This window comes from Salmo trutta, chromosome 19, assembly GCF_901001165.1.
Source record: "Salmo trutta chromosome 19, fSalTru1.1, whole genome shotgun sequence".
Lineage (NCBI taxonomy): Eukaryota > Metazoa > Chordata > Actinopteri > Salmoniformes > Salmonidae > Salmo > Salmo trutta.
This window is the reverse complement of record NC_042975.1, coordinates 11,957,929-11,983,788: the sequence shown is the minus strand read 5'-3', so window position 1 is coordinate 11,983,788 and position 25,860 is coordinate 11,957,929. Positions and strand designations below refer to the sequence as shown.

Sequence of the window (25,860 nt, the reverse complement as noted above, 5' to 3'; positions counted from 1 at the left end):
AGTAAGTAATGGAATGGTCTGGTCAGAAGAAACAGCCACAGTAGCTACCACTTCCCTTTTCCAGTCCACTTCCATTACCTTGCAGCTCTGTTACCGTTCACACTAATTACCTCACTGATCTGTTACCGTTCAAACTAATTACCTCACGGATCTGTTATCGTTCACACTAATTACCTCACTGATCTGTTACCGTTCACACTAATTACCTCACTGATCTGTTACCGTTCAAACTAATTACCTCACGGATCTGTTACCGTTCACACTAATTACCTCACTGATCTGTTACCGTTCAAACTAATTACCTCACGGATCTGTTACCGTTCACACTAATTACCTCACTGATCTGTTACCGTTCACACTAATTACCTCACTGATCTGTTATCGTTCACACTAATTACCTCACTGATCTGTTACCGTTCACACTAATTACCTCACTGATCTGTTACCGTTGAAACTAGTTAACTCACTGATCTGTTACCGTTCAAACTAATTACCTCACTGATCTGTTACCCTTCAAACTAGTTAACTCACTGATCTGTTACCGTTGAAACTAGTTAACTCACTGATCTGTTACCGTTCAAACTAATTACCTCACTGATCTGTTACCGTTCACACTAGTTAACTCACTGATCTGTTACCGTTGAAACTAGTTAACTCACTGATCTGTTACCGTTCAAACTAATTACCTCACTGATCTGTTACCCTTCAAACTAGTTAACTCACTGATCTGTTACCGTTCACACTAGTTAACTCAATGCTCTGTTACCGTTGAAACTAATGAACTCACTGATCTGTTACCCTTCAAACAAATTAACTCACTGCTCTGTTACCGTTCAAACAAATTAACTCACGGTCGGGAGAAAACTGAGAAGCACCTTTTAATTTCACTGGCTAGCTAACTCTGTCAGGCATTCTGAAACAATGACATGCTTAGCCATAGTGATTATTGCATGTTAGAGTGATATATCATGCCAGTGTTTGTATTTTTGGTGCGCTAAAATCTAGAGCACTGTGCTTCTTCCTCATGTTTATGGAGGATACATTCATGAGGACAAGCTGGAAGACAGAGACGGAAGCCACTCCACCAGTTAGATAGACCTACCATTGTTGAAGCCTCTTCCTTGACAAGACAAGACAGTCACCAGCAGGACAAATAGGCCATTGCTGCTACATGGAAGCCTGAGTGACGTGAGAGAGAAACAAAGTGGTGAAAAGTGGGCGTGTGCATTACTCAGCAGCATGTGGTCTGTAACATGTCTGGCAGATATAGGACGATTAGGGCAGGACAACCTACCTCTTCCAGGTGCTGATCTTGCATTCTCTCTTACAGGAATACACCATTGATGTGTTCTTCCGTCAAAGCTGGAAGGACGAGCGGCTAAAATTTAAAGGGCCAATGGCGGTTCTCCGTTTGAACAACCTGATGGCCAGTAAAATCTGGACCCCTGACACATTCTTTCACAATGGCAAGAAGTCTGTGGCACACAACATGACTATGCCCAACAAACTGCTACGAATCACAGAGGAGGGAACTCTGCTCTATACTATGAGGTGAGAGAAACCATTTTCCCAACTGGGATATAGTCTGCTTTCTTCATATTAGATTTAGGAAGAGGTATTTTTAACACGGAAAGTGGAAATCCTCACTGGGAAGCGGAACGTGGTTTTCTCTACAGATAATAAGCATACGTCTATCAGTCCCACGATGATCGGGACTCTAGTACATTATAATGTTTTTGTAATTTATGCTCTAGAAAATACTGTTGGTATCCAGCAAATTATTTATCCTTAAAAAGGAGTGGCAGTGGAGAGCACCAAGACCCATAGTGAGTGGAGCGAGTAGTGTAGACTAGAGTGGTAGAGTGGAGGCTCGCTGTGAGTTTTCATTTGAGCTGAATCATCATAAATAATGGTCCCAGATGTGAATTTCCATGGCCCACAAAATGGAGCTAACGTGTGGGTCACAGAGGGTGGCCATAAAACATTCTTTAACATGTTTATTAGCAGATAAGGACGCAGTGTGAGTTAATATTTATGTCGTAGAGAAGACGAATGGGTGACATGTCATGGTTCGTTTCACATTCCCCTTTTCACTGTGCTGTCAGGAAAAGGCTGTGGCTCAGAGCTTTGCAGCACTGTCCCTCCATTCCTTCAATTAGATTTGCAGAAGGCTTTTGTTGTATCTTATCTTGCTCTCATCTCTGTCTCTCTCTCTCTCTCTCTCTCTCTCTCTCTCTCTCTCTCTCTCTGTCTGTCTGTCTGTCTGTCTCTCTCTCTCTCTCTCTCTCTCTCTCTCTCTCTGTGTCTCTCTCTCTCTCTCTGTCTCTCTGTGTCTCTCTCTCTCTCTCTCTCTCTCTCTCTCTCTCTCTCTCTCTGTGTCTCTCTCTCTCTCTCTGTCTCTCTGTGTCTCTATCTCTCTCTCTGTCTCTCTCTCTCTCTCTCTCTCTCTCTGTGTCTCTCTCTCTCTCTCTGTCTCTCTGTGTCTCTCTCTCTCTCTCTCCCTCTCTCTCTGTCTCTCTCTCTCTCTCTCTCTCTCTCTGTCTATCTTTCTCTCTCTGTGTGTGTCTCTCTCTCTCTCTCTCTCTGTCCCTCCCTCCCTCCAGATTGACCGTAAGGGCAGAGTGTCCCATGCACCTGGAGGACTTCCCCATGGATGCCCATGCTTGCCCACTGAAGTTCGGCAGCTGTGAGTGATTCGCTGTTTTCCTCCGCTCTCTTTGTCTTTCCCTTCCAACAGGAAACCCAGTACTCGTACCTGATAGGAGTTGACAGTGGCGTAACAGCTGTTCTCAGGCAGGACCTGGCCTCCCAGGCCCGCCAGGCCCCACCAAGACCCGCCAGCATACTGTAGACCTCTGTTTATCGGAGGCAGTACTCCCTGTCATACTTCCAGTTCCATTGTGCCAGCTGTTCATTGCTGCCAGGTCTTCTGACGCCAAATTATCCTCGAGAAGTCGAGAGAGAGAAATAGTTTTTTGTTGATGTTTTATGTCTTCTCACTTTTGTTTATTGTTTATTTCACTACCTTTGGCAATGTAAACAGATGTTTCTCATGCAAATAAAGCCCATTTGAATTGAGAGAGAGAGAGAGAGAGAGAGAGAGAGAGGAGCCCAACGATAATGAGTCAGTTTGTTCAGAATAACACACCTTGAATAAAGACCAACTCTCAACTTTAAACTGGCTCGCTAAATATTTCAGTGATGAGGCTCACCTGCAGTACAAATCCTCAACGGTGCTGAAGCAACACTTTACGTGTTGGCTAGGTCACCAGGTGGGAAGAAATCTGACTTGGTTGTTTAAAGGTCAGTCAGATTGAGATGTTGTTTGTTTCTCTTTCCATCTCTCTCAGTAGCGGTGCGTGGGTAAAATCACTGGGGAATCCAGAACAAAAAGCCATATTACAACCTATGTGTTGTGATAATTGCATTGTTTTCTCTACAACCTGTTAGGTCATATGCCTTGCCACTGTGATATATAGGCCTAAGGCAGAGACAGTAAGAACACACAGTGGCAGAATAAATTGAACCACACCTTTGTTTCATCACAAAACCGGAGAGCAACCTCTGCCCGGTGAAGTTCACAAAGCATATTGCATGTAACAAACAGTTACATGACCTACAGCATGATAAGTTAATGTTCCCCACGTTTTCTGACTACTAAACAACTATTGATTTACAACCACAGAGTTACCACAAGTTTCAAAGAAAACAGGAGCTCCCTCAACTAATCCAGTGCCATTTCAACTTCAACATTTCATCATCATCCAATCACCTATGTCTAATACAGTGACAACTAAATGATACCAAAAACAATTTTGTCTAATCAACGGAAACCTAAAAAATTTTGTGGATGTCCATGGTTCTGAATTCTGTGTGTGTGTGTGTGTGTGTGTGTGTGTGAACATGCGTTTGTGCAAGTAGAAAAACCATGTTGACTCCCTCTACGGTCTATGACTCTGTCACATTGTATACACTTTTATTTTTTGTTGTCCTAGGCTACCTGGCTAAAATGCTTGTTCGCTAGCCTAACTTCCTTATATGGGCAACGTTAGCTAGTTAACATTAGCCTTCTACATCTAGCTACATTTTGAACTTCCATCCTCTCAGGCCAGAGGCACAATGTATGAATTTTTGGTTGGATCAGAATGGCCGTTCTAATCGTTGGACAGTACGAAAAATTAAGTAAAACCACAAGTCCAAATCCATATCTCCATCCATGGCTAATTTAGGAAAGGGACAATTTTTTATTTCTGGCTAGCCACCGGAGGACAACAACACAACGAGTTGTTTCTGTCAATGACATATTGCTCTCGATGTGATGCGATTGGAGTGATCCCAAATCCCAACTGGCTTTTTTTTGGTGCCCCAGGGCCGTTCACAGTTGAGCGCAACGCTGATTGGCTAGTATTTTGTATTTTGCATTCAATGCTACGGCCGGCAACAATGTCATACTCTTTTTGACCAGACAGCATCAAATAGATGGCCTACACATACAGAGACAGAGGGGCGCTGTTGCGCTCGCTCAGATGCTTTTCTCCGGTGAGATACATTCAGCCACTTGCGAATTGAAGGAAAATTATTAAACACAAACAAAATATTAATTATTTTATGTTTCTTTCTTGGTATTTTTTTGGGGACGCCTGCCTCTCCTTGGCATCCATGAATACACACCACTGCTCTCTCTTCTTTCTGACAGATGCTTACACCAGGGCTGAGGTTGTGTACGTGTGGACAAGAGGGGCAGCCCAGTCTGTTGTGGTGGCTGAAGATGGCTCTCGGCTCAACCAGTATGATCTGATGGGGCAAAGTGTGGACTCTGGGGTTGTCCAGTCCAGCACAGGTCTGTTTCCCTTGTAAAATACACTATATATACAAAAGTATGTGGACATCCCTTAAAATTTGTGGATTCGGCTATTTCAGCCACACCCATTTCTGACAGGTGTGTAAAATCGATCACACCGCCATGCAATCTCCATAGACAAACATTGGTAGTAGAGTGGCCTTACTGAAGAGCTCAGTGACTTTCAATGTTGCACCGTCATAGGATGTCACCTTTTCAACAAGTCAGTTTGTCAAATTACTGCCCTGCTAGGGCTGCCCCAGTCAACCGTAAGTGCTGTTTTAATGAAGTGGAAATATCTAGGAGCAACAACGGCTCAGCCGTGAAGTGGTAGGCCACACAAGCTCACAGAACGGGACTGCCGAGTGCTGAAGCATGTAACGCGTAAAAAATAGTCTGTCCTCGGTTGCAACACTCACTACCGAGTTCCAAACTGCCTCTGGAAGCAACGTCAGCACAATAACTGTTTGTCGGGAGCTTCATAATATGGATTTCCATGTCCGAGTAGCCCCACACAATCCTAAGATCACCATGCGTGATGCTAAGTGTTGGCTGGAGTGGTGTAAAGCTCGCAGACATTGGAGGGAGGGAGGGAGGGAGCGAGCGTGCGAGCGAGCAAGTGGGACAGAGAGAGATGGACAGAGAGAGAGAGACAGAGGCAGAGAGAGACAAAGCAAGGTCCATACAGAAAGGGTTTGTCGAGATTGTTGTGGAAGAACTTGACTGGCCTGCACAGAGCTCTGACGTCAACCCCATCAAACACCTTTGGGATAAATTGTAACACTGACTGCGAGCCAGGCCAAATTTCCCTACATCAGTGCCGGACCTAACTAATGCTCTTATAGCTGAACGGAAGCAAGTCCTCACATCAATGCTCCAACATCTAGTTGAAAGCCTTCCCAGAAGAGTGGTGGCTGTTACAGCAGCAAATGAGTGACCAACTCCATATTAATGCCCATGATTTTGGAATGAGATGTTTGACAAGCAGGTGTCCACATACTTTTGGTCATGTAGTGGGTACCTACACTAAACTTCCCTCTCTGTTCTCTCACTTCCACTGCTCTGTGTTTGTAGGCTTACTCTGAGAACATGTCCCAGATTTCTCATTTCCCTTGTGGGCATCACATCCTTTCCCTTCTTTTTGGTACATTGATACTGGCAAAGGTAGTGACAAAGTAAAATCGGTTACCCCTTTACAGTGCATTTAACTGCAAGCAGAAAGGTAGACTTGAGTGTTTCTGTATTGGTCTGTGTTTGAAAGTGTCAATACCTATCTCATTCAATTCTATATGCTAATTCTGAGGAACCATCGATTTATCAAAACCAATGTAATTAATGTTGCATGACCATTGAATGATTCCTTTGTTGAAATCTCTGTCAAACATAAAGAGCTAATGTATTACTATCTAAGTCAGGGATCATCAACTCAATTCCGCCACTGGCCAGTTTTTTCTTGAGCCGATGGTCAGGGGCCGGTAACATGATTACAAATCATTTGTATGCAAGTTGACTGCAAGAAGCTCAAACAAATCTAATATTTGACTAAAACAGAATCCTTTCAAACCTTGCAAACATTTGTATACAATCACGTTTCTCTCTGCGTGGGAATACTTGGCAACATATTTCAAATAAATCCACCGCGGGCCAAATTTGGCGGGCCACACTGACCTAAGCCATTCCCAATGCTGTCGCAGAGCATTCAATATGTTATTGCTCTAAATGCATTGAAGAATTGGGTTATTATCAACTAACTCCATGCCACATTATTGAATTAGTTGATAAATGAGACCTAAACAATAGTAATAAATGTCTGCCAATAAAACTACTCCATGTGTGTAACATGACTAACCTCTACAAAGCACATAGACAGACTTCCTCTTCGGTATGGTTTAATAGTCTTACACCACAGCTGAAGATTATGGAGTGCACAAAACCAGCACACTACATAGACTGATTGGATGTAATATTTTGTATATCTTTTTTTTTTTCAAATTGGCTTTTATTTCTGTTTTGGGAGGGGGGTACGTTGACGCAGACAGAACTGCACTCTCACACATTTTTGGAGTATATCAGATCAAATATTTAGGATTCACAGGAGCACTAGAGCTCTATGAAGTGGCTCTCCAACTCAGATGACACAGTCCCTTCTCATGATTTTCAACTGTTTCTGTTTCCCTCCATCCCACCTTCCCGAAAAACAGGAGAGTATGTTGTCATGACGACACACTTCCACCTGAAGAGGAAGATTGGTTATTTTGTCATCCAGACGTACCTGCCCTGCATCATGACGGTGATCCTGTCCCAGGTGTCCTTCTGGCTCAACAGAGAGTCCGTCCCAGCCAGGACTGTGTTCGGTGAGTCTCTACTACTTCATGCCAAACGTAAACCAGTTGACATACACTCAGTGGTAACAAACCACAGCAGACCTTCACTTTCATTGAGAGTGTGATGGGAACAGAGTGATCCTCGTCACATTGCCTTACTAACGTCCCTTCACATGTAGCTCTGGATTCAATTACTACTATATCTCAATTTTGATAGAGTAAGTCGGTCGCCCATCAATGAATGAGTTTGTGTCAAAACGAAGGAAAAGTATCACTGACACTCACATTGGTTGGTTTTCTAAAGTCAGAATAATAAACCAGATTGGTAGAATTATCTTGTTACTGTCTGTTCACAGTGGAATTTCAACTTCTATGCTGGCTGTATGTTACTGTCTGTTCACAGTGGAATTTCAACTTCTATGCTGGCTGAGTGTGGCTGTGACTGTGGATGTGCGTGTATGTGAGAGAGAGCGCTGTGTGTGTGGATGTGCGTGTATGTGAGAGAGAGTGCTGTGTGTGTGGATGTGCGTGTATGTGATTTGATTTGATTTGATTTGGATCTCTTTTAGTCCCCATTTGGACTAATCTTCCAAGAGTCCTTAAATATTAAAATACAATTTATATACGAACACATTTTCACATATAACACACTATTACAAACATACATAATATACTACCGTAATAAACCAGTAAATAATCAATCTAAAAAATATAAATTCTTCATCTACTGTAATCCCACAACATTTCTGTGTATTATATTTAAATTGTTTTAAAATAATGTTTAAATTTATATATTGAAAGGTTTCTGGTTTGCTCAGTTAATTTATTCCATTTCTTTATTGCTCTAAATCGAAATGTTCTTTTGCCTATTTCTCTTTTCTGTCTGGATAATGCATAGATGGTGGACAATCTATTCCTAGTATTTACGGATTGTCTGTCTCTTACCAACTGAATACCATTGTGAATAGAACTAGGCCGTTTTAAATGATGTATATTATGAAATAAAATAACCATGTTTTTTTCAATTATCTTGTCGATTGATGACCAACCAAGAACATTGCGTATGACTGCAACAGAAAAACCATATCTCCACCGTAAAACAATCCTTGCTGCTTTGTTCTGTGCAATCTGCAGCCTCCTAACCTCACTTGATGATGCATTTCCCCAGACCACAGAACAGTAGTTCACTTGACTCTCAATTAAAGCTTGTGTTATTTGCTTAAGAATTTTTCCTGGTAAATATTTAGCTATCCTTCTGATTATGCATGCTGTTTTAATATTTTTTTTACATAGATTAGTTATTTGAGATGACCATGATAAGCAGTTGTCTAGCTGCACTCCTAATAGTTTGGTTTCTGCCACTTCTTCAATTTGTACTCCTCCCATACTTAATTGTATCCCATGCTGTTTTGGCCTTTTCCTAGTGGAACAGACCAACATAACTTTGGTTTTCTTGGTGTTTAAAACAAGTTTATTCTGGCAAACCCACTCCCTAATATTCTCCAAATCTCCTTGTAAAGCTTGCTGTACCTGTTGAACCGATTGTCCTGCTGCATAAATTGTAGTATCATCTGCAAATATAGTAGCTTGAGTTTCAGCTAGGGCATAGGAAAGGTCGTTGGTATATATTAAATAAAGAAGTGGCCCAAGGCAGCTGCCCTGCGGTATTCCACAGTTTAAAGCAAAAAAGGGGGAAGAAAATGAACCATTGATATACGTGGACTGTTTCCTGTCAGTTAGATATGACTGTACCCAATTCAATGCTACCTCCTTAAAACCATAATGCATTAATTTTGTCAAAATTATCTCATGATCCACTAAATCAAATGCTGCACTGAAATCTAAAAATAGTACCCCCACAAACTTGCCATTATCCATAGCATTGAGCCACTGATCAGTCATATCAACCAATGCAGTGGTAGTGGAATGATTTTTGCGATAAGCATGCTGATTGGCTGTAATCAGATCATTATTTTCCATGTACTCCCATATTTGTCTACTCACAATACCCTCCAATATCTTACTGAGTGTAGGGAGTAGACTAATTGGTCGACTATTGGCAGGAGTAACGGGTTCTTTGCAGTCTTTTGGAATAGGACAAAGTTTAGCATGCTTCCATACATTTGCAAACATCCCCTTTTCCAGTGACCAATTAAATATGTAACTCAGTGGAACTGCAATCTGGGGAGCAGCACAGCGAAGCAAAAAATTGTCCATAAGATCATAACCTGTAGATTTCCCATCAGGTAATGACTTCAAAAGGTTTAACACCTCCTCCACTGACACCGTTTGCAGACTAAAAGAGCAGATCTTGTTGCTCATAATATGATCATCAATCCATTGGACAATAGCTTGTTTGGAAGAATGTATGTTTACATTGTTGCTCAGTAAATTAATTTTCTTTGTGAAAAAATCTGCAAAATGATTGGCAATATCAACTGGTTTTGTTATTATTCTCCCGTCAACCTCCACACTAGATGGGCATGATGAGATAGATGTACCAAGTAAACCCTTAACTGTATTCCATACCTTTTTAGAATCATTTTTACAATCAATAAAAGCATTGTTGAAAAATAACTTTTTTTCCCTTCGATTCAATTTAACTGCATAATTACGCAATGTTCTATAATTCTGTTCATCAATTTCTGATTTGGATTTGGCTGCTAAGACTTTTGACATATTTCTTTGAGAAAAAGCCTCACCCAGTTCATCATCAATCCATGGAGATGGACGAGCACCAACTGTACTCTTTCTTACTGGGGCATGATGGTCCATAACCTCAGTGAGCAAATCAATAAAACATTCTGTAGCGTGATTTAAATCATCCTCTAGATAAATCAGCTCCCAGGGTACAGCAGCCAAATCATTTAGAAATAGCTCATGATTAAATGTTTTAAAATTTCTCTTGACCACAATCCTAGGGGGTTTCTTTGGAACCTTGGTGTTCATGGTTATGGTCACAATATTATGGTCTGTGTGTGTGGATGTGCGTGTATGTGAGAGAGAGTGCTGTGACTGTGGATGTGCGTGTATGTGAGAGAGAGTGCTGTGTGTGTGGATGTGCGTGTATGTGAGAGAGAGTGCTGTGACTGTGGATGTGCGTGTATGTGAGAGAGAGTGCTGTGACTGTGGATGTGCGTGTATGTGAGAGAGAGCGCTGTGACTGTGGATGTGCGTGTATGTGAGAGAGAGTGCTGTGACTGTGTCAGCTCGTATGCAACAGCGTCCAAAAGGAAGACTCTTGTTGGTCAGTCTGAAGCATGCTTCTCCTTAGCAGAGCAGAGTACGGTCTAGCTGGGTTGTCCTTGTTTTACCTTCTCCTCTCTCTGCGCATCGCCCATGACAGCGTCTCCCTTGGCCTAGTATTTATTAAAAGAGCTTTCCGAGCTCCATAATACAGCCTTTGTGTGAGTGTAAGGAAGAGGGTTTTTCAGCACCAGTCCTAGACTGTACTATGTTTGCTGCAGGGTTCCTGTGGTGCTGTTGCCTACCTGGTTCTGTTCATCACATGGCAGAGAGAGGAGTAGGGGAATGAGGTTGACCTAGATGCATAAACTGACATATGGAATTGTTTTAAGATGGTTATACTATGGATCATTTAGCTATTTGATTTAGAATTGTAAGATCCCTTTAGGTATATATATATATATATATATATATATATATATATATATATATATATATATATATATATATATATATATATATATATATATATATATATATATATATAAATATTGATTTGGGCCTTTACTTCTAAGCCCATAAAAGTGACAAAAAGGTCAGAAAAGGACAGTAAAACAATTAATCATAAGAAGCAAGGTTTTGAAGTGTTGTAGGAAATATATACATATATCTTTTTTTACACATATTGAAGCTCTATTTTTAGGGTAGGAACAAAACTACCTTCATACTTAGATTAGTTTTTTAAACCGGAACTGGTTACCTTCAGATGAGTCCTAGAGAACACCATCATGTTCGTGATGAGACGGTGACACGGTCTGACAGACACTGCTCTAACTCTGCCACCTTTCAATGCAGATGCGGAAGTGCTACACTGGCAGATGCGGTGGATTGAGACGCAATACAGTGGCTTGCAAAAGTATTCACCCCCTTGGCATTTTTCCTATTTTGTTGCCTTACAACCTGGAATTAAAATAGATTTTTCAGGGGGTTTGTATCATTTAATGTACACAACATGCCTAAATATAAATATAAATGCATAATATGTTTTATTGTGAAACAAACAAGAAGACAAAAAACTGAATACTTGAGCATGCATAACTATTCAACCCCCCCCCCCCCCAAAGTCAATACTTTGTAGAGCCACCTTTTGCAGCAATTACAGCTGCAAGTCTCTTGGGGTATGTCTCTATAAGCTTGGCACATCTAGCCACTGGGATTTCTGCCCATTCTTCAAGGAATAACTGCTCCAGCTCCTTCAAGTTGGATGGGTTCGGCTGGTGTACAGCAATCTTTAAGTCATACCACAGATTCTCAATTGGATTGAGGTCTGGGCTTTGACTAGGCCATTCCAAGACAATTAAATGTTTCCCCTTAAACCACTTGAGTGTTGCTTTAGCAGGTCATTGTCCTGCTGGAAGGTGAACCTCCGTCCCAGTCTCAAATCTCTGGAAGACTGAAACAGGTTTCCCTCAAGAATTTCCCTGTGTTTAGCGCCATCCATCATTCCTTCAATTCTGACCAGTTTCCAAGTCCCTGACGATGAAAATCATTCCCATAGCATGATACTGCCACCACCATGCTTCACTGTGGGGATGGTGTTCGCGGGGTGATGAGAAGGGTTGGGTTAGTGCCAGACATAGTGTTTTCCTTGATGTCCAAAAAGCTAAATTTTAGTCTCATCTGAGCAGAGTACCTTCTTCCTTATGTTTGGGGAGTCTCCCACATGCCTTTTGGAGAACACCAAACGTGTTTGCTTACATTTTTCTTTAAGCAATGCCTTTATTCTGGCCACTCTTCCGTAAAGCCCAGGTCTATGGAGTATATGGCTTAAAGGGGTTCTATGGACAGATACTCCAATCTCCTCTGTGGAGCTTTGCTGCTCCTTCAGGATAATCTTTGGTCTCTTTGTTGCCTCTCTGATGAATACCCTCCTTGTCTGGTCCGTGAGTTTTGGTGGGCGGCCCTCTCTTGGCAGGTTTGTTGTAGTGCCATATTCTTTCAATTTTTTAATAATGGATTTATTGGTGCTCTGTGAGATGTTCAAAGTTTCTGATATTTTTTTATAACCCAACCATGATCTGTACTTCTCCACAACTTTGTGCCTGACCTGTCTGGAGAGCTCCTTGGTCTTCATGGTTCCGCTTGCTTGGTGGTGCCACTTGCTTAGTGGTGTTGCTGACTCTGGGGCCTTTCAGAACAGGTGTATATATGCTGAGATCATGTGACACTTAGATTGCACACAGGTGGACTTTATTTCACTAATTATGTGACTTCTGAAGGTAATTGGTTGCACCAGATCTTATTTAGAGGCTTCATAGCAAAGGGGGTAAATACATATGCACGCACCATTGTTATTTACATTATTGTTGAATTATTTTAATCAAGTTATTTTTTTGATTTCACTTCATCAATTTGGACTATTTTGTGTATGTCCATTACATTAAATCCAAATAAAAATCCATTTAAATTACAGGTTGTAATGCAACAAAATAGGAAAAATGCTAAGGGGGTGAATACTTTTGCAAGGCACTGTATCTCTATCTTAAACTGAAAGATTTTGATGGGGATCGTGTTGTTATGTAACTTAGATTGACGCACCGGTGCTTCAATCAACTCTAGGCTATTGACAAACAGTTAATTTATGGTTGCTATTCTTATTGATTGTTTTTCAGTTGAGACAGTTGAATTTAAGATTCAAATAATCAGCTGTACACGCTTGTATCGGTACTATACTGTACTATACTGTACTGTATGTCTACTAATGTTTTATACTGATGTTTGTAACAAGCATGTCTTATCAACTCTTCAAATGTAACTTGTTCAAGACATTAAGAAATAATGAGTGAAATTAGGGTAGTAGTATTTGTCTCATCAAGTCATATTAACTAACATAAGATATTGTAGTGTATTAACTCCTGGTTAATAGATTCCGTGTGAGTGAGAAAACACAGCATACACACACAGCCTCCCTTTTAGATAAATAGGCAATTTAAAAACACAGCAGTGGGTTAGGTAGGGTTATCTATTTTTCGTTGTTACGATAAAGAAGGCAGATAAATTCAGAGCCAGATTATTGCAGTGGAAAAACTATTTGCTATTTATATACACTGCTCAAAAAAATAAAGGGAACACTTAAACAACACAATGTAACTCCAAGTCAATCACACTTCTGTGAAATCAAACTGTCCACTTAGGAAGCAACACTGATTGACAATAAATTTCACATGCTGTTGTGCAAATGGAATAGACAACAGGTGGAAATTATAGGCAATTAGCAAGACACCCCCAATAAAGGAGTGGTTCTGCAGGTGGGGACCACAGACCACTTCTCAGTTCCTATGCTTCCTGGCTGATGTTTTCGTCACTTTTGAATGCTGGCGGTGCTTTCACTCTAGTGGTAGCATGAGACAGAGTCTACAACCCACACAAGTGGCTCAGGTAGTGCAGCTCATCCAGGATGGCACATCAATGCAAGCTGTGGCAAGAAGGTTTGCTGTGTCTGTCAGCGTAGTGTCCAGAGCATGGAGGCGCTACCAGGAGACAGGCCAGTACATCAGGAGACGTGGAGGAGGCCGTAGGAAGGCAACAACACAGCAGCAGGACCGCTACCTCCACCTTTGTGCAAGGAGGAGCAGGAGGAGCACTGCCAGAGCCCTGCAAAATGACCTCCAGCAGGCCACAAATGTGCATGTGTCTGCTCAAACGGTCAGAAACAGACTCCATGAGGGTGGTATGAGGGCCCGACGTCCACAGGTGGGGGTTGTGCTTACAGCCCAACACCGTGCAGGATGTTTGGCATTTGCCAGAAAACTCCAAGATTGGCAAATTTGCCACTGGCACCCTGTGCTCTTCACAGATGAAAGCAGGTTCACACTGAGCACGTGACAGACGTGACAGAGTCTGGAGACGCCGTGGAGAACGTTCTGCTGCCTGCAACATCCTCCAGCATGACCGGTTTGGCGGTGGGTCAGTCATGGTGTGGGGTGGCATTTCTTTGGGGGGGCCGCACAGCCCTCCATGTGCTCGCCAGAGGTAGCCTGACTGCCATTAGGTACCGAGATGAGATCCTCAGACCCCTTGTGAGACCATATGCTGGTGCGGTTGGCCCTGGGTTCCTCCTAATGCAAGACAATGCTAGACCTCATGTGGCTGGAGTGTGTCAGCAGTTCCTGCAAGAGGAAGGCATTGATGCTATGGACTGGCCCGCCCGTTCCCCAGACCTGAATCCAATTGAGCACATCTGGGACATCATGTCTCGCTCCATCCACCAACGCCACGTTGCACCACAAACTGTCCAGGAGTTGGCGGATGCTTTAGTCCAGGTCTGGGAGGAGATCCCTCAGGAGACCATCCGCCACCTCATCAGGAGCATGCCCAGGCGTTGTAGGGAGGTCATACAGGCACGTGGAGGCCACACACACTACTGAGACACATTTTGACTTGTTTTAAGGACATTACATCAAAGTTGGATCAGCCTGTAGTGTGGTTTTCCACTTCAATTTTGAGTGTGACTCCAAATCCAGACCTCCATGGGTTGATAAATTGGATTTCCATTGATTATTTTTGTGTGATTTTGTTGTCAGCACATTCAACTATGTAAAGAAAAAAGTATTTAATAAGATTCTTTCTTTCATTAAGATCTAGGATATGTTCTTTAAGTGTTCCCTTTATTTTTTTGAGCAGTATATTTATCATCCCAATAAAATAAAATACATATATGGTAATGATTATATGGCTCTGAAACGAAAATTGAATGAATATGTTACGTTATATTACATTTTGGAGCAAATACCCTGTCCTTTATTCTCTCTCTGTGGCTGTCATAGACATCAACTGTGCTCAGAAGATTAGCTGTCTTTCTTCCCTGCTCTTAAAGCCATTCACAGTGTATGTACTGGCTGTGCTGTGCCCAGCTGCTTTTTGATGTATCTGCTGATTAAGGTACAATGGAATCGAAAGAGAGAGAGAGAGAAAGAGAGAGACAGTGAGAGAGAGAGAGAGAGAGAGAGAGGGAGAGAGAGAGAGAGAGTGAAAGAGAGAGAGTGAGAGATTGGGAGCGAGAGAGAGTGAGAGAGAGAGAGTGAGAGAGAGAGACAGCAAGAGAGAGAGATTGAGTGAGAGAGACAGCGAGAGAGAGTGAGTGAGTGAGAGAGACAGCGAGAGAGAGTGAGTGAGAGAGATAGAGAGACAGTGGGTGTGGGTGTGTGTGGGAGGGTGTGTGGTTGTGTGTGGGGGGGTGGTTGTGTGTGTGTGTATGTGTGTGTGTGTGTGTGTGTGTGTGTGTGTGTGTGTGTGTGTGTGTGTGTGTGTGTGTGTGTGTTTATTTATTTCACCTTTATTTAACCAGGTAGGCAATTTGAGAACAAGTTCTCATTTACAACTGCGACCTGGCCAAGATAAAGCAAAGCAGTTCGACACATACAACAACACAGAGTTACACATGGAGTAAAACAAACTTACAGTCAATAATACAGTAGAAAAATAAGTCTATATACAATGTGAGCAAATGAGGTGAGATAAGGGAGGTAAAGGCAAAAAAGGCCATGGTGGCAAAGTAAATACAATATAGCAAGTAAAACACTGGAATGGTAGATTTGTAGTGGAAGAAAGTGCAAAGTAGAAATATAAATAATGGGGTGCAAAGGAGCAAAATAAATAAATAAATAAATACAGTAGGGGAAGAGGTAGTTGTTTGGGCTAAATTATAGATGGGCTATGTACCGGTGCAGTGATCTGTGAGCTGCTCTGACAGCTGGTGCTTAAAGCTAGTGAGGGAGATAAGTGTTTAGAGTTTCAGAGATTTTTGTAGTTCGTTCCAGTCATTGGCAGCAGAGAACTGGAAGGAGAGACGGCCAAAGGAGGAATTGGCTTTGGGGGTGACCAGAGAGATATACCTGCTGGAGCGCGTGCTACAGGTGGGTGCTGCTATGGTGACCAGTGAGCTAAGATAAGGGGGGACTTTACCTAGCAGGGTCTTGTAGATGACCTGGAGCCAGTGGGTTTGGCGACGAGTATGAAGCAAGGGCCAGCCAACGACAGCGTACAGGTTGCAGTGGTGGGTAGTATATGTGGCTTTGGTGACAAAACGGATGGCACTGTGATAGACTGCATCCAGTTTATTGAGTAGGGTATTGGAGGCTATTTTGTAAATTACATCGTCGAAGTCGAGGATCGGTAGGATGGTCAGTTTTACGAGGGTATGTTTGGCAGCTTGAGTGAAGGATGCTTTGTTGCGAAATAGGAAGCCAATTCTAGATTTAAGTTTGGATTGGAGATGTTTGATGTGAGTCTGGAAGGAGAGCTTACAGTCTAACCAGACACCTAGGTCTTTGTAGTTGTCCACATATTCTAAGTCAGAACCGTCCAGAGTAGTGATGTTGGATGAGCGGGCAGGTGCGGGCAGCGATCGGTTGAAGAGCATGCATTTGTGACTGTGGGTGGACAGACCAGTCAGCTATGGAGATGTGATGCTGGCACATGTCTTTCTTGCAACATTCCCCCCAGTAAACACTCTCTCAAACAGTCCCAGAGCACCGCTATACAACATCTTCTGGGTTGCTGTGTGCCACTGGCATGGTTAGACGTGCAGAATACGTTTTAGTTATTGATAAGCCATGAATAAAGCAGTAGCCTTAAGGCTGACACAGCAGGCTTCTCTGATAGGTGAATAGAGAGGACCACAGAAGTTAAATATGAGTTTTATTTGAGATTTCATTTGATATACTTGATTTATTGGTTATGATTCATCCATGATTTCCTTGTGACAGCGTTTTCTATCTAAGCAAGCAAGGTGTGACCTTCTCATTGCCCCACCTTTCCACTTATCACCAGACATTTCTCATTTCATTTTTGCAGTGTACCTTTTTCACACTATTACTCTTTATCTCTAAAATGTTCTTCCCTGCTACCTACTGTGTGTGGAGGCAAACCTTGTTAGAAGATGTGTTGATCTGAATCAAATGGCAGTGCTTCTGCACACGGAGCTAAATTGAGTGGAAGGAATACCAAAAACTGAGCTAAACCACTACAATCCACACAGAACTTTCCAGATGGGCGCCTCTGTTCAAAAAGGGCCACCACGCGCAGTCTATTAGTCCAACTGGTCAAATAGAGTAATTTAATGAATCAGTTGCTGTACTCATTTAGATGAGAAGGAATCTGAATACCGAACAGTGTTTCTCTGTTCTATAAGTAAATGTTACCATGCCCAACACATGACTTTGTTTGCATTCCACACATCATTTGGGATTTTTAGGGGGTGGGGGAAGGGTTGTGAAGACGTAACAAAGTTAGAGCCGGCGAGTTGTTTCCATGGCAACACAGCTTGCTGTCTTTATTTATGATAGTGGGAAAGAGTGTGGTGGGGAAATGAGGGATGGAGGCTTCTGCCTTAAACCAGCCTCATGACTGGCTGGTGCATGCCCCTCCCACTTCCCCAAACCCACTTATCCATCCAACCCCCCCGTCCCCCTGCAAATCTTCTTCAGGCACGGTTAGATGCAGTTGTGATGGATTCCAGCTGAGCTCCTAACAAAAGGGTGGCGTGTAGGGGACCTCAACTTCTAATCACCCCCGGCAAATCTCCTAGCATGGAAATCCAGCCAGTGATGATCAGACTGAGGTGACTGAGCTGCTGAGGGGATAATGTCATGTTGGCGACGCTGCCTTTCACAACACCTAGCTATTTCTACTGTAAAGCCCTGTCCTGACACAAAAACACTCTAAGCCCATGATGGACCCACATGATGACAGTAATAGAAAGCTGATTTGACACCGTACAATAAAGAAAAGTGTCTGAGGTCGACTTTATGATTGTTTTTATGGCAGTGAAAAGACATCTGGATGGTAGTATGACCTTTCAAAGTAATTCCACCGCTGTCATAGCACTCTAGTCGAGTAGAAATGATATCATAGCTTGGCCTTATACAAGGCTATCTGCAAAATCTAGTGGTCCCTCTACAAATGGAGTGAACATGCATATTTTGGGGACATTTGAGTTTTTAATTGTTTTATTATTTGTTGCTGACGTGATTGTATTATTAGCATCACTTTGTAAGCCTCATGTAACTCTATGAACTCAGAATAGAATGAGCGTGAATGGGATGTAGGACTATGAGTCATCATCACATCATCGGAACGAGAGAATTCATCATTCTGATGGCAAACAATAACATTCAGAGCTCAGAGGAGAACGTTAATCGCTCCACTGCCAGATGCTTTCGTGGCTTTGAGATTGCGTGCGTGTGCTGTCTCATTTGTGATTGAATTTTTTATTTTTTATTTAGTAAGGTCATAAGAGTTAAATAGACATCAAAGAGCCTCACACACCACCATGGAAAATTATTTTCAAATTTTGTTTGTGATATTTTTGTGAAGTCTAGAATAATTCTGCATTTCACCGTGAGAAAAAGAGTTTTATTTTCTATTCTCATCAACAAAAGGAATTCAAAAGGAATGCGATTAATTAGAATAAGGTTGTCTAAAAACCAAGTCACAGGACCAAGGTCAAACCAAGTCGCAGGACCAAGGTCAAACCAAGTCACAGGACCAAGGTCAAACCAAGTCACAGGACCAAGGTCAAACCAAGTCACAGGACCAAGGTCAAACCAAGTCACAGGACCAAGGTCAAACCAAGTCACAGGACCAAGGTCAAACCAAGTCACAGGACCAAGGTCAAACCAAGTCACAGGACCAAGGTCAATGGAGTCACTGAGTTTTAACCTATCTCTAAAACACCAGGCTGATTCTCTGATTTGTCTAATCTCTCCATCTCAGTCTCAGTCAACACAGTCATCCAAGCAGAGCAGAGCAGAGTAGGGAGAGACAACAGTAGTTTATAAGCGTATGTTGGAGTTCAGCTTACTGTATACTCCTGAGTTTTATGTTTTATCTCCAATGTATTTGTACAGTATGTTGACTTTGTTGACTGTGTGTCTGTATCCTGTCTGTACATTGTCTATTGCTGGCAGCACCAATTCATAAAGTCAAATTCTAGGTATGGGTAAATGTAATTCATGAATAAGTGATTCTGATTCTGCTGACAAGGCTAACACTATCCTTTCTCTACATACCTGTTTTAGCCAGTACCATTGCAGTATAACACAGGGGTGGTGGAGGAAGACTCTGTATACTGGCTAGTTCATGACCAGTCTCTCCTTCTGTCCCTTGAATTGCCTTGGCCCCAGCCGAGTTCTCTGTGTAAGCCGCTGGGCTGTTATTGTTTTGTGGTGTAAACATCTGCAGCAGTCCGTGTGGATGAGCAATGTACCGACAGACATCCCCTGACCTGCTTCTCTTTTCCAACAGCCCTGCTCTCACCTCTGCTTTAACAAGCCCATCTATAGTACATGATGACCTCACATAACCCTGTAGGCTTAACACCCTCCCTCTTTCTGTTTTTAAGTTCATCCAACCTTTTGTGTGCAGGTATTATGCAGGCTTAAATAGAAACGCATGTGTTTTGGTGCTTTTATCAAACCTAAATGATGTCTCCACCGGCATTACATGATAATTCCTATTTCTCTGGGGCTGCAGCCTCGTTTTTCTGGTAATGCATGAAGTTGGAATCAGGGATGCATTGGAGAAGTTGGCAAGCTTTGCGGCAGCTAATCAAAATGTAATGTTCAGGATGCCAACATAATGGTAGCTTATGCTTCATCCATTTAAGCAATTTTACCCAGTGACCAATTATGTTGTTACTGATTCAAGATGTGCAGTGTTACATATGTCAACAACAGTGTGTATTACTCTGACCAGAACATCCCCATTTTGTAAATGCCCACACGTGCTAGATTGGACAGAGTGTGTAGTTGTTGGATGTAATATGTGTATTTAGCCTACAATGTGAAACCCAAACAAGCAAGAATATGCTTTGTTCCATTCTAGAATGTAACCCATTCTCCCTCTCTGTCCATACAGGAGTGACAACTGTGCTGACCATGACCACCCTCAGTATCAGTGCTAGGAACTCTCTCCCCAAGGTGGCCTATGCCACAGCCATGGACTGGTTCATTGCAGTCTGCTATGCCTTTGTCTTCTCTGCCCTCATTGAGTTTGCTACAGTCAACTACTTCACAAAGAGGGGCTACGCCTGGGATGGAAAAAGTGTGGTGCCAGAGAAGGTGTTCTTCCTCTTATCCCCCATAAAATATATTGTATTTTTTTAAAATATAAATTACGTATTTTGTGACATATTAAGATAAAAAACCTCAAAGTGTTTCTAAACATCAAGATCGGCAGTGTTCTACCTAAAACCAGAGCAGTTAGTTGGAGCACAACATGGAGGGTTGGTTTTATGTCATTTGCTCATCTCAGTGAAAATTAGATTCATGGGACATGACAAGAACATGAATAGTTTAGTGTTCCTCCATAGTGTTCAGCTTGTCACTGTGTCACCAGTGCAGTTACAACTACAATACATTACTATGCTATGTGGTCTTCAGCTTTTCCTGAACAACACTGAGAGTGGTATTAGACAAGCTCTCATACAATGTTTTGCCATGTTTTGTTATACTTATCTGTAAAGGTTGTCCCGAAATGTAAATTGCTAGCTTGTCAATGTGCTTTGTTGGTTGGTTTCTCATAAGCTAACCCAAGGAACTGTCTGTTTACCTCTCATGCAGCAAAAGAAGAAGAAGGAGTCCCTCTTGAAGAAGAACAACACCACAGCCTACACTGCCGCTACTGCTACAGCCTTCGCTCCAAACATTGCCAGAGATCCTGGTTTGGCCACCATTGCCAAAAGTGCTCCCCCTCCCCCCACTGAGCCCAAGGAAGAGCCAAAGCCCAAGCCACCAGAGGCCAAGAAGACCTTCAACAGCGTCAGCAAGATCGACAGGATCGCCAGAATAGCCTTCCCGTTACTCTTTGGAACCTTTAACCTGGTCTACTGGGCAACTTACTTGAATAAAAAGCCTAAATTACAGGGTATGACCCCAGGATCCCACTAATCTCAATCCCCCTTTCTTTTTTCCCCGAATGTTTATTTTCTGAAAACATGGTTTCCATGCTGGTTGAATTCCCAGTCGCCACATTGCTTTAATGTCAAATACCTTCCAAGATAAAAAAATAGAAAAGAGTAAAGGTCTTAGGATCTGAGCAATGTGGCGACTATTTCCTGGGAATTGTTTTTGGGGGGGAGGGATTATGCTACTCAAGAAAATATGTAATAAATAATATATGGTATACACAAGAGAATGCAGTTCTACAAATGCACATAGCCCAACAATTGTTAAGGATCTATTATTTGTTTTTGTTTTCTGATATATGTTCAGTTGTTGTTTTGCATTACATTTTTAACACTGTAAAAGAAAATCGTGTTTTTGCATGCATTGGGCATTTTTCTTTTCAAAGATCAATCAGCATTTATTTGACCAGTTTGTTTGATATCAGTGACAAAATGCTACCTTCAATCTTCATCAAATATTCCTCTATTCTCTGTAGTTGATGTTTTGGGGTTTGTTCATTTCCTTTTGTTGAAAGAATCAAGACAGGGGTTCAGCAATAGCAATAAAACATGTCTCAATGGAAACAATGTCATTCATTCATCGATTTTAGAAGAAGCAAAATTATTTTATTGTTTCTATGTGCAACATTAGGAATAATATTCATTTATTTGTTTTGTAAATATGATCAAGTGTTAGAGATGTCAACATTATGTTTAAGCTTTTCAAAGAGTATCTAATGGTATACATATACAACTCCTGTCAAAAAAAAGGTTTTCTTTCTTTAACTGTTTATGAAACATTGAAAATAGTTTGTATGAAGAGAGTATTTACTGGTTCAGGGCCCAGAGGACCGTCAGCAACATTGTTAAGTTTCTAAGATGGCTGGTAGCAGTGAGCGTTGCACCGGGCGGGCAGTGGCAAACACATTGAGAGTGAAGAGCAGTGCCACTAAGGAAAGGCTACTCCCATGATTGATGACACTAAGTTTTCCATCCTGCTCTATTCCGTGACCCTGTGATGGTGCCGTAGTTCCCATCTTCTGTTGCCGATGTTTTAGACAACACTCAAAACGTACCTGCTACGCTGCCTTCAGTCTCACATGCCGTTAGAGGAATGCTTATTTTTGGACTGCATCTGTTGCTGCTTGATGTTGATGAGAGGGAAGGCGGAGGCACTCAACTCTGTTGGCTAGTGCTATGTTCTGCGCATAGGAAATGTCCTGTAGTTCTTTGACAGTATTGAATATCTATATTTTTGTAGCATGATGTCAATCCCTCCTCAAAGAGAACCAACAGATTCTAAACCAAACGTGAAAACATGTTTGCTATCTTTTTATTTTCTCATTCCAACAGACAATGTTTTCCCAGAAGTGGCAAGTTAAAGTTAATTGTCCTTCTCAAATTCTGTTGATGTAGCAATATTGATTAGCAAGGGCTTTTTGAAAATCTGAATTTAAAACATACATTGTCCGGGGTGATATCCATGGTGGCTTTATGGTGATCTCAGTAGTCATAGTTCCATGTGTATTGTTGTAATCCAACATATCTTTCGATTAACGATCACGAGTGATGGCTTTTATTTTTTCTTCTCTGTGGTTTTCAAGCCGTCAGCACCTGACTTGCTTTCAGAAATCTATGATCCAATTTGAGAGTGGGGGTATTGTATAGCATGGGTTTGGGTGTTTTTACAGTAAGTGGGTTTTATAGTACTGGACATTGTGCAGTGGTGACGACATCTCTGGACCTTGTAGAAAGACTAGAGTGTATTGTATATCCGTGCACAGGGGTGAAAAGGTCAGTGTTTCCCAGAGGGAGAAGGAGAGAGTCAGTTGCATTATGACCAATAGACAGAATCCATTCCTGGAGATGGAGGGCTTTCAGTATGCAGGTTCACTCTGCCGTGCACAGAGTAGTCTGTTTCAAACTGCGTCAGGAACACAAGTTCCGTGTGAAATGTACAAATATAAATACATAGATAATTCAATTCAAACGTATTGTATGGATGTTTAATATCATGACGAAAACAGTATAAATATATATATAATATACATAATGCATATATGACTATTTCATAAAACATGCTAGCTAAGATAGTGATAAATATTGTTTGTACCAACCTATTGTTATGCATTTTGCACATTAGAAGCATACTTTACATGTATGTAGTCAGCTTTGTGCTATGCAAGGACAGCTTTGCACCACGTTAATTCACTTTTTTCTTTGACCGTTGTGTTTCCAATTAAAAAGGTATTGTAAAAAGCGTAACTCTTTAATCAACCATGCAACCTACTTAGCCGTTTAACCATTTTTTTCTGCTGGGTAATCACAAAGTTGATAGTGATTGTGAATTACTCTACCATTATTTCTTGATGTACAGGTCTGAATCTAATGATGGTTGATGGAAAGTTGATGGCTTTGAATGTCGATTGCATTTTTTGGTGGGGGGGGATATGGTAATAAAGTTAATCAATTGAAAACCTCAAGCTAAAGTATATCAAGTTCACATAAATATTTTTATTTGAGAATAAAATTAATCAGATTTGATAATATAATCTGAGACTGATGAATTGCAGACTGGATAAATAAATGTTTTTCTTTTCCACATAGTGGAATAGCACTTTAGTTTTAGAGATAGCTAAATCCCTGAAGGGTTCCTCTATCATTTAGCAAATGAAAACCTGAGCTACAATTGATTTGATAGTGGAAAGTGGACCCACACCACTTGTTGTTATTCTGGCAGACTCATTTAGGAAGGCATCGTATTTAAACATGAGCTTCCAACCCCTTACCTTTTACATTCATCAGCTGTAACATGTAAAAGTACCTCAAACCGATCCCCTATGTTGGAGACCAAGTGATCCCCATCGAGAATCCCCCATCGAGAATCCTCCATCGAGAATCATCCATCGTTGCTTTTCAAAGTTGGGTCTTTGATCAATATTAGGTGCCTGTGGGAGTTTCTTGTTTTCTTGTGCATTTATTTATCAGGCATACAAATGTAAATAAATCGGAAATAAAACCACATTTTCGAAAGCGCAAATGTTGCAGATATATAATGGATGAGGGTGAAAGGCATCCACACACACTGATATGTAACATCTGATAAATGACAAAAGATGATGGAGAAGGGGAAGGATTCTGTTGGATTGGATTGAAAGGTGCATCTTCTGTAAATGTCTGGTTTCATTATAAAATTACCCTCAGTAGAATTTGATTCTCAACATATGTCTTTAAATAAAGCTGGTCATGTTGACATTTTTATAAGTGTGTAATAAATTATTAAAATGCCAACACATCGTTATTTTATGACTTGGCATATTATGCTTTCTGTTCCTTTTACAACCAAAGATAATACTTGAGAACTGACAGTTCATACATTTATGTGTCTCTTGGGGAATGGACAACTCAAATGCATAAGAGTGAGACCGTTGCAGCTTATTACACATACATAAAATACATTTGTCAGGGACTCAAAGGGACATTAAGTGAAATCGTGCACAGGCAAGGGAAGGAATAAGCACCTCGTGTTTCTATGGCTGGTATGTCCCAGGGGGCAGTTTTGTTGACAAGGCTAAGTTGACATAAATAACAATACATAACAGAGTGATCTCCTCTGGTTAAACTGATGTACAGTACTGTAAAGCTCTCCAACAATATCCTAATCAGAAGAAGGTCCCAGAGCCCTACTATTACCCAAATGATGATCTCTAGCCTCATTCTCTCTCTCTCTCTCTCTCTCTCTCTCTCTCTCTCTCTCTCTCTCTCTCTCTCTCTCTCTCTCTCTCTCTCTCTCTCTCTCTCTCTCTCTCTCTCTCTCTCTCTCTCTCTCTCTCTCTCTCTCTCCTCTCTCTCTCTCTCTCTCTCTCTCTCTCTCTCTCTCTCTCTCTCTCTCTCTCTCTCTCTCTCTCCTCTCTCTCTCTCTCTCTCTCTCTCTCTCTCTCTCTCTCTCTCTCTCTCTCTCTCAATTCAAGTCATTTCAATTTAAGGGCTTTATTGGCATGGGAAACATATTAACATTGCCAAAGCAAGTGAAGTAAATAATAAACAATAAAAATTAACAGTAAACATTACACTCACAAAAGTTCCAAATGAATAAAGACATTTCAAATGTCATATTATGTGCAAATATTTAAAGTAAAAAAGGGAAAATAAATAAACATATATGTGGGTTGTATTTACAATGGTGTTTGTTCTTCACTGGTTGCCCTTTTCTTGTGGCAACAGGTCACAAATCTTGCTGCTGTGATGGCACAGTGGGTATTTCACCCAGTAGATATGGGAGTTTATCAAAATTGGGTTTGTTTTCTAATTCTTTGTGAATCTGTGTAATCTGAGGGAAATATGTGTCTCTAATATGGTCATACATTTGGCAGGAGGTTAGGAAATGCAGTTCAGTTTCAACCTCATTTTATGGGCAGTGTGCACATAGCCTGTCTTCTCGAGAGCCTCTGTTTACGGACAAATAGCATTCTAGTTTAGTCCGTTTTTTGTAAATTCTTTCCAACGTGTCAAGTAATTATATTTTTGTTTTCTCATGGTTTGGTTGGGTCTGCAGAATTTTGCAT

General features: G+C 41.4%; 1 protein-coding gene across 1 annotated transcript; it reads left to right on the top strand.

The window, feature by feature from the left end:
- The first annotated feature begins 6 nt into the window (after positions 1–6).
- LOC115153994 (gamma-aminobutyric acid receptor subunit alpha-1) lies at positions 7–24,554 on the top strand. The gene is made up of 6 exons (XM_029699740.1): positions 7–1,551; positions 2,604–2,686; positions 4,697–4,840; positions 7,042–7,194; positions 20,269–20,471; positions 20,973–24,554. Exons 1-6 carry the CDS (start codon positions 1,397–1,399, stop codon positions 21,297–21,299), a joined length of 1,065 nt encoding a protein of 354 aa, XP_029555600.1. The 5' UTR covers positions 7–1,396; the 3' UTR covers positions 21,300–24,554.
- Positions 24,555–25,860: the final 1,306 nt, after the last annotated feature.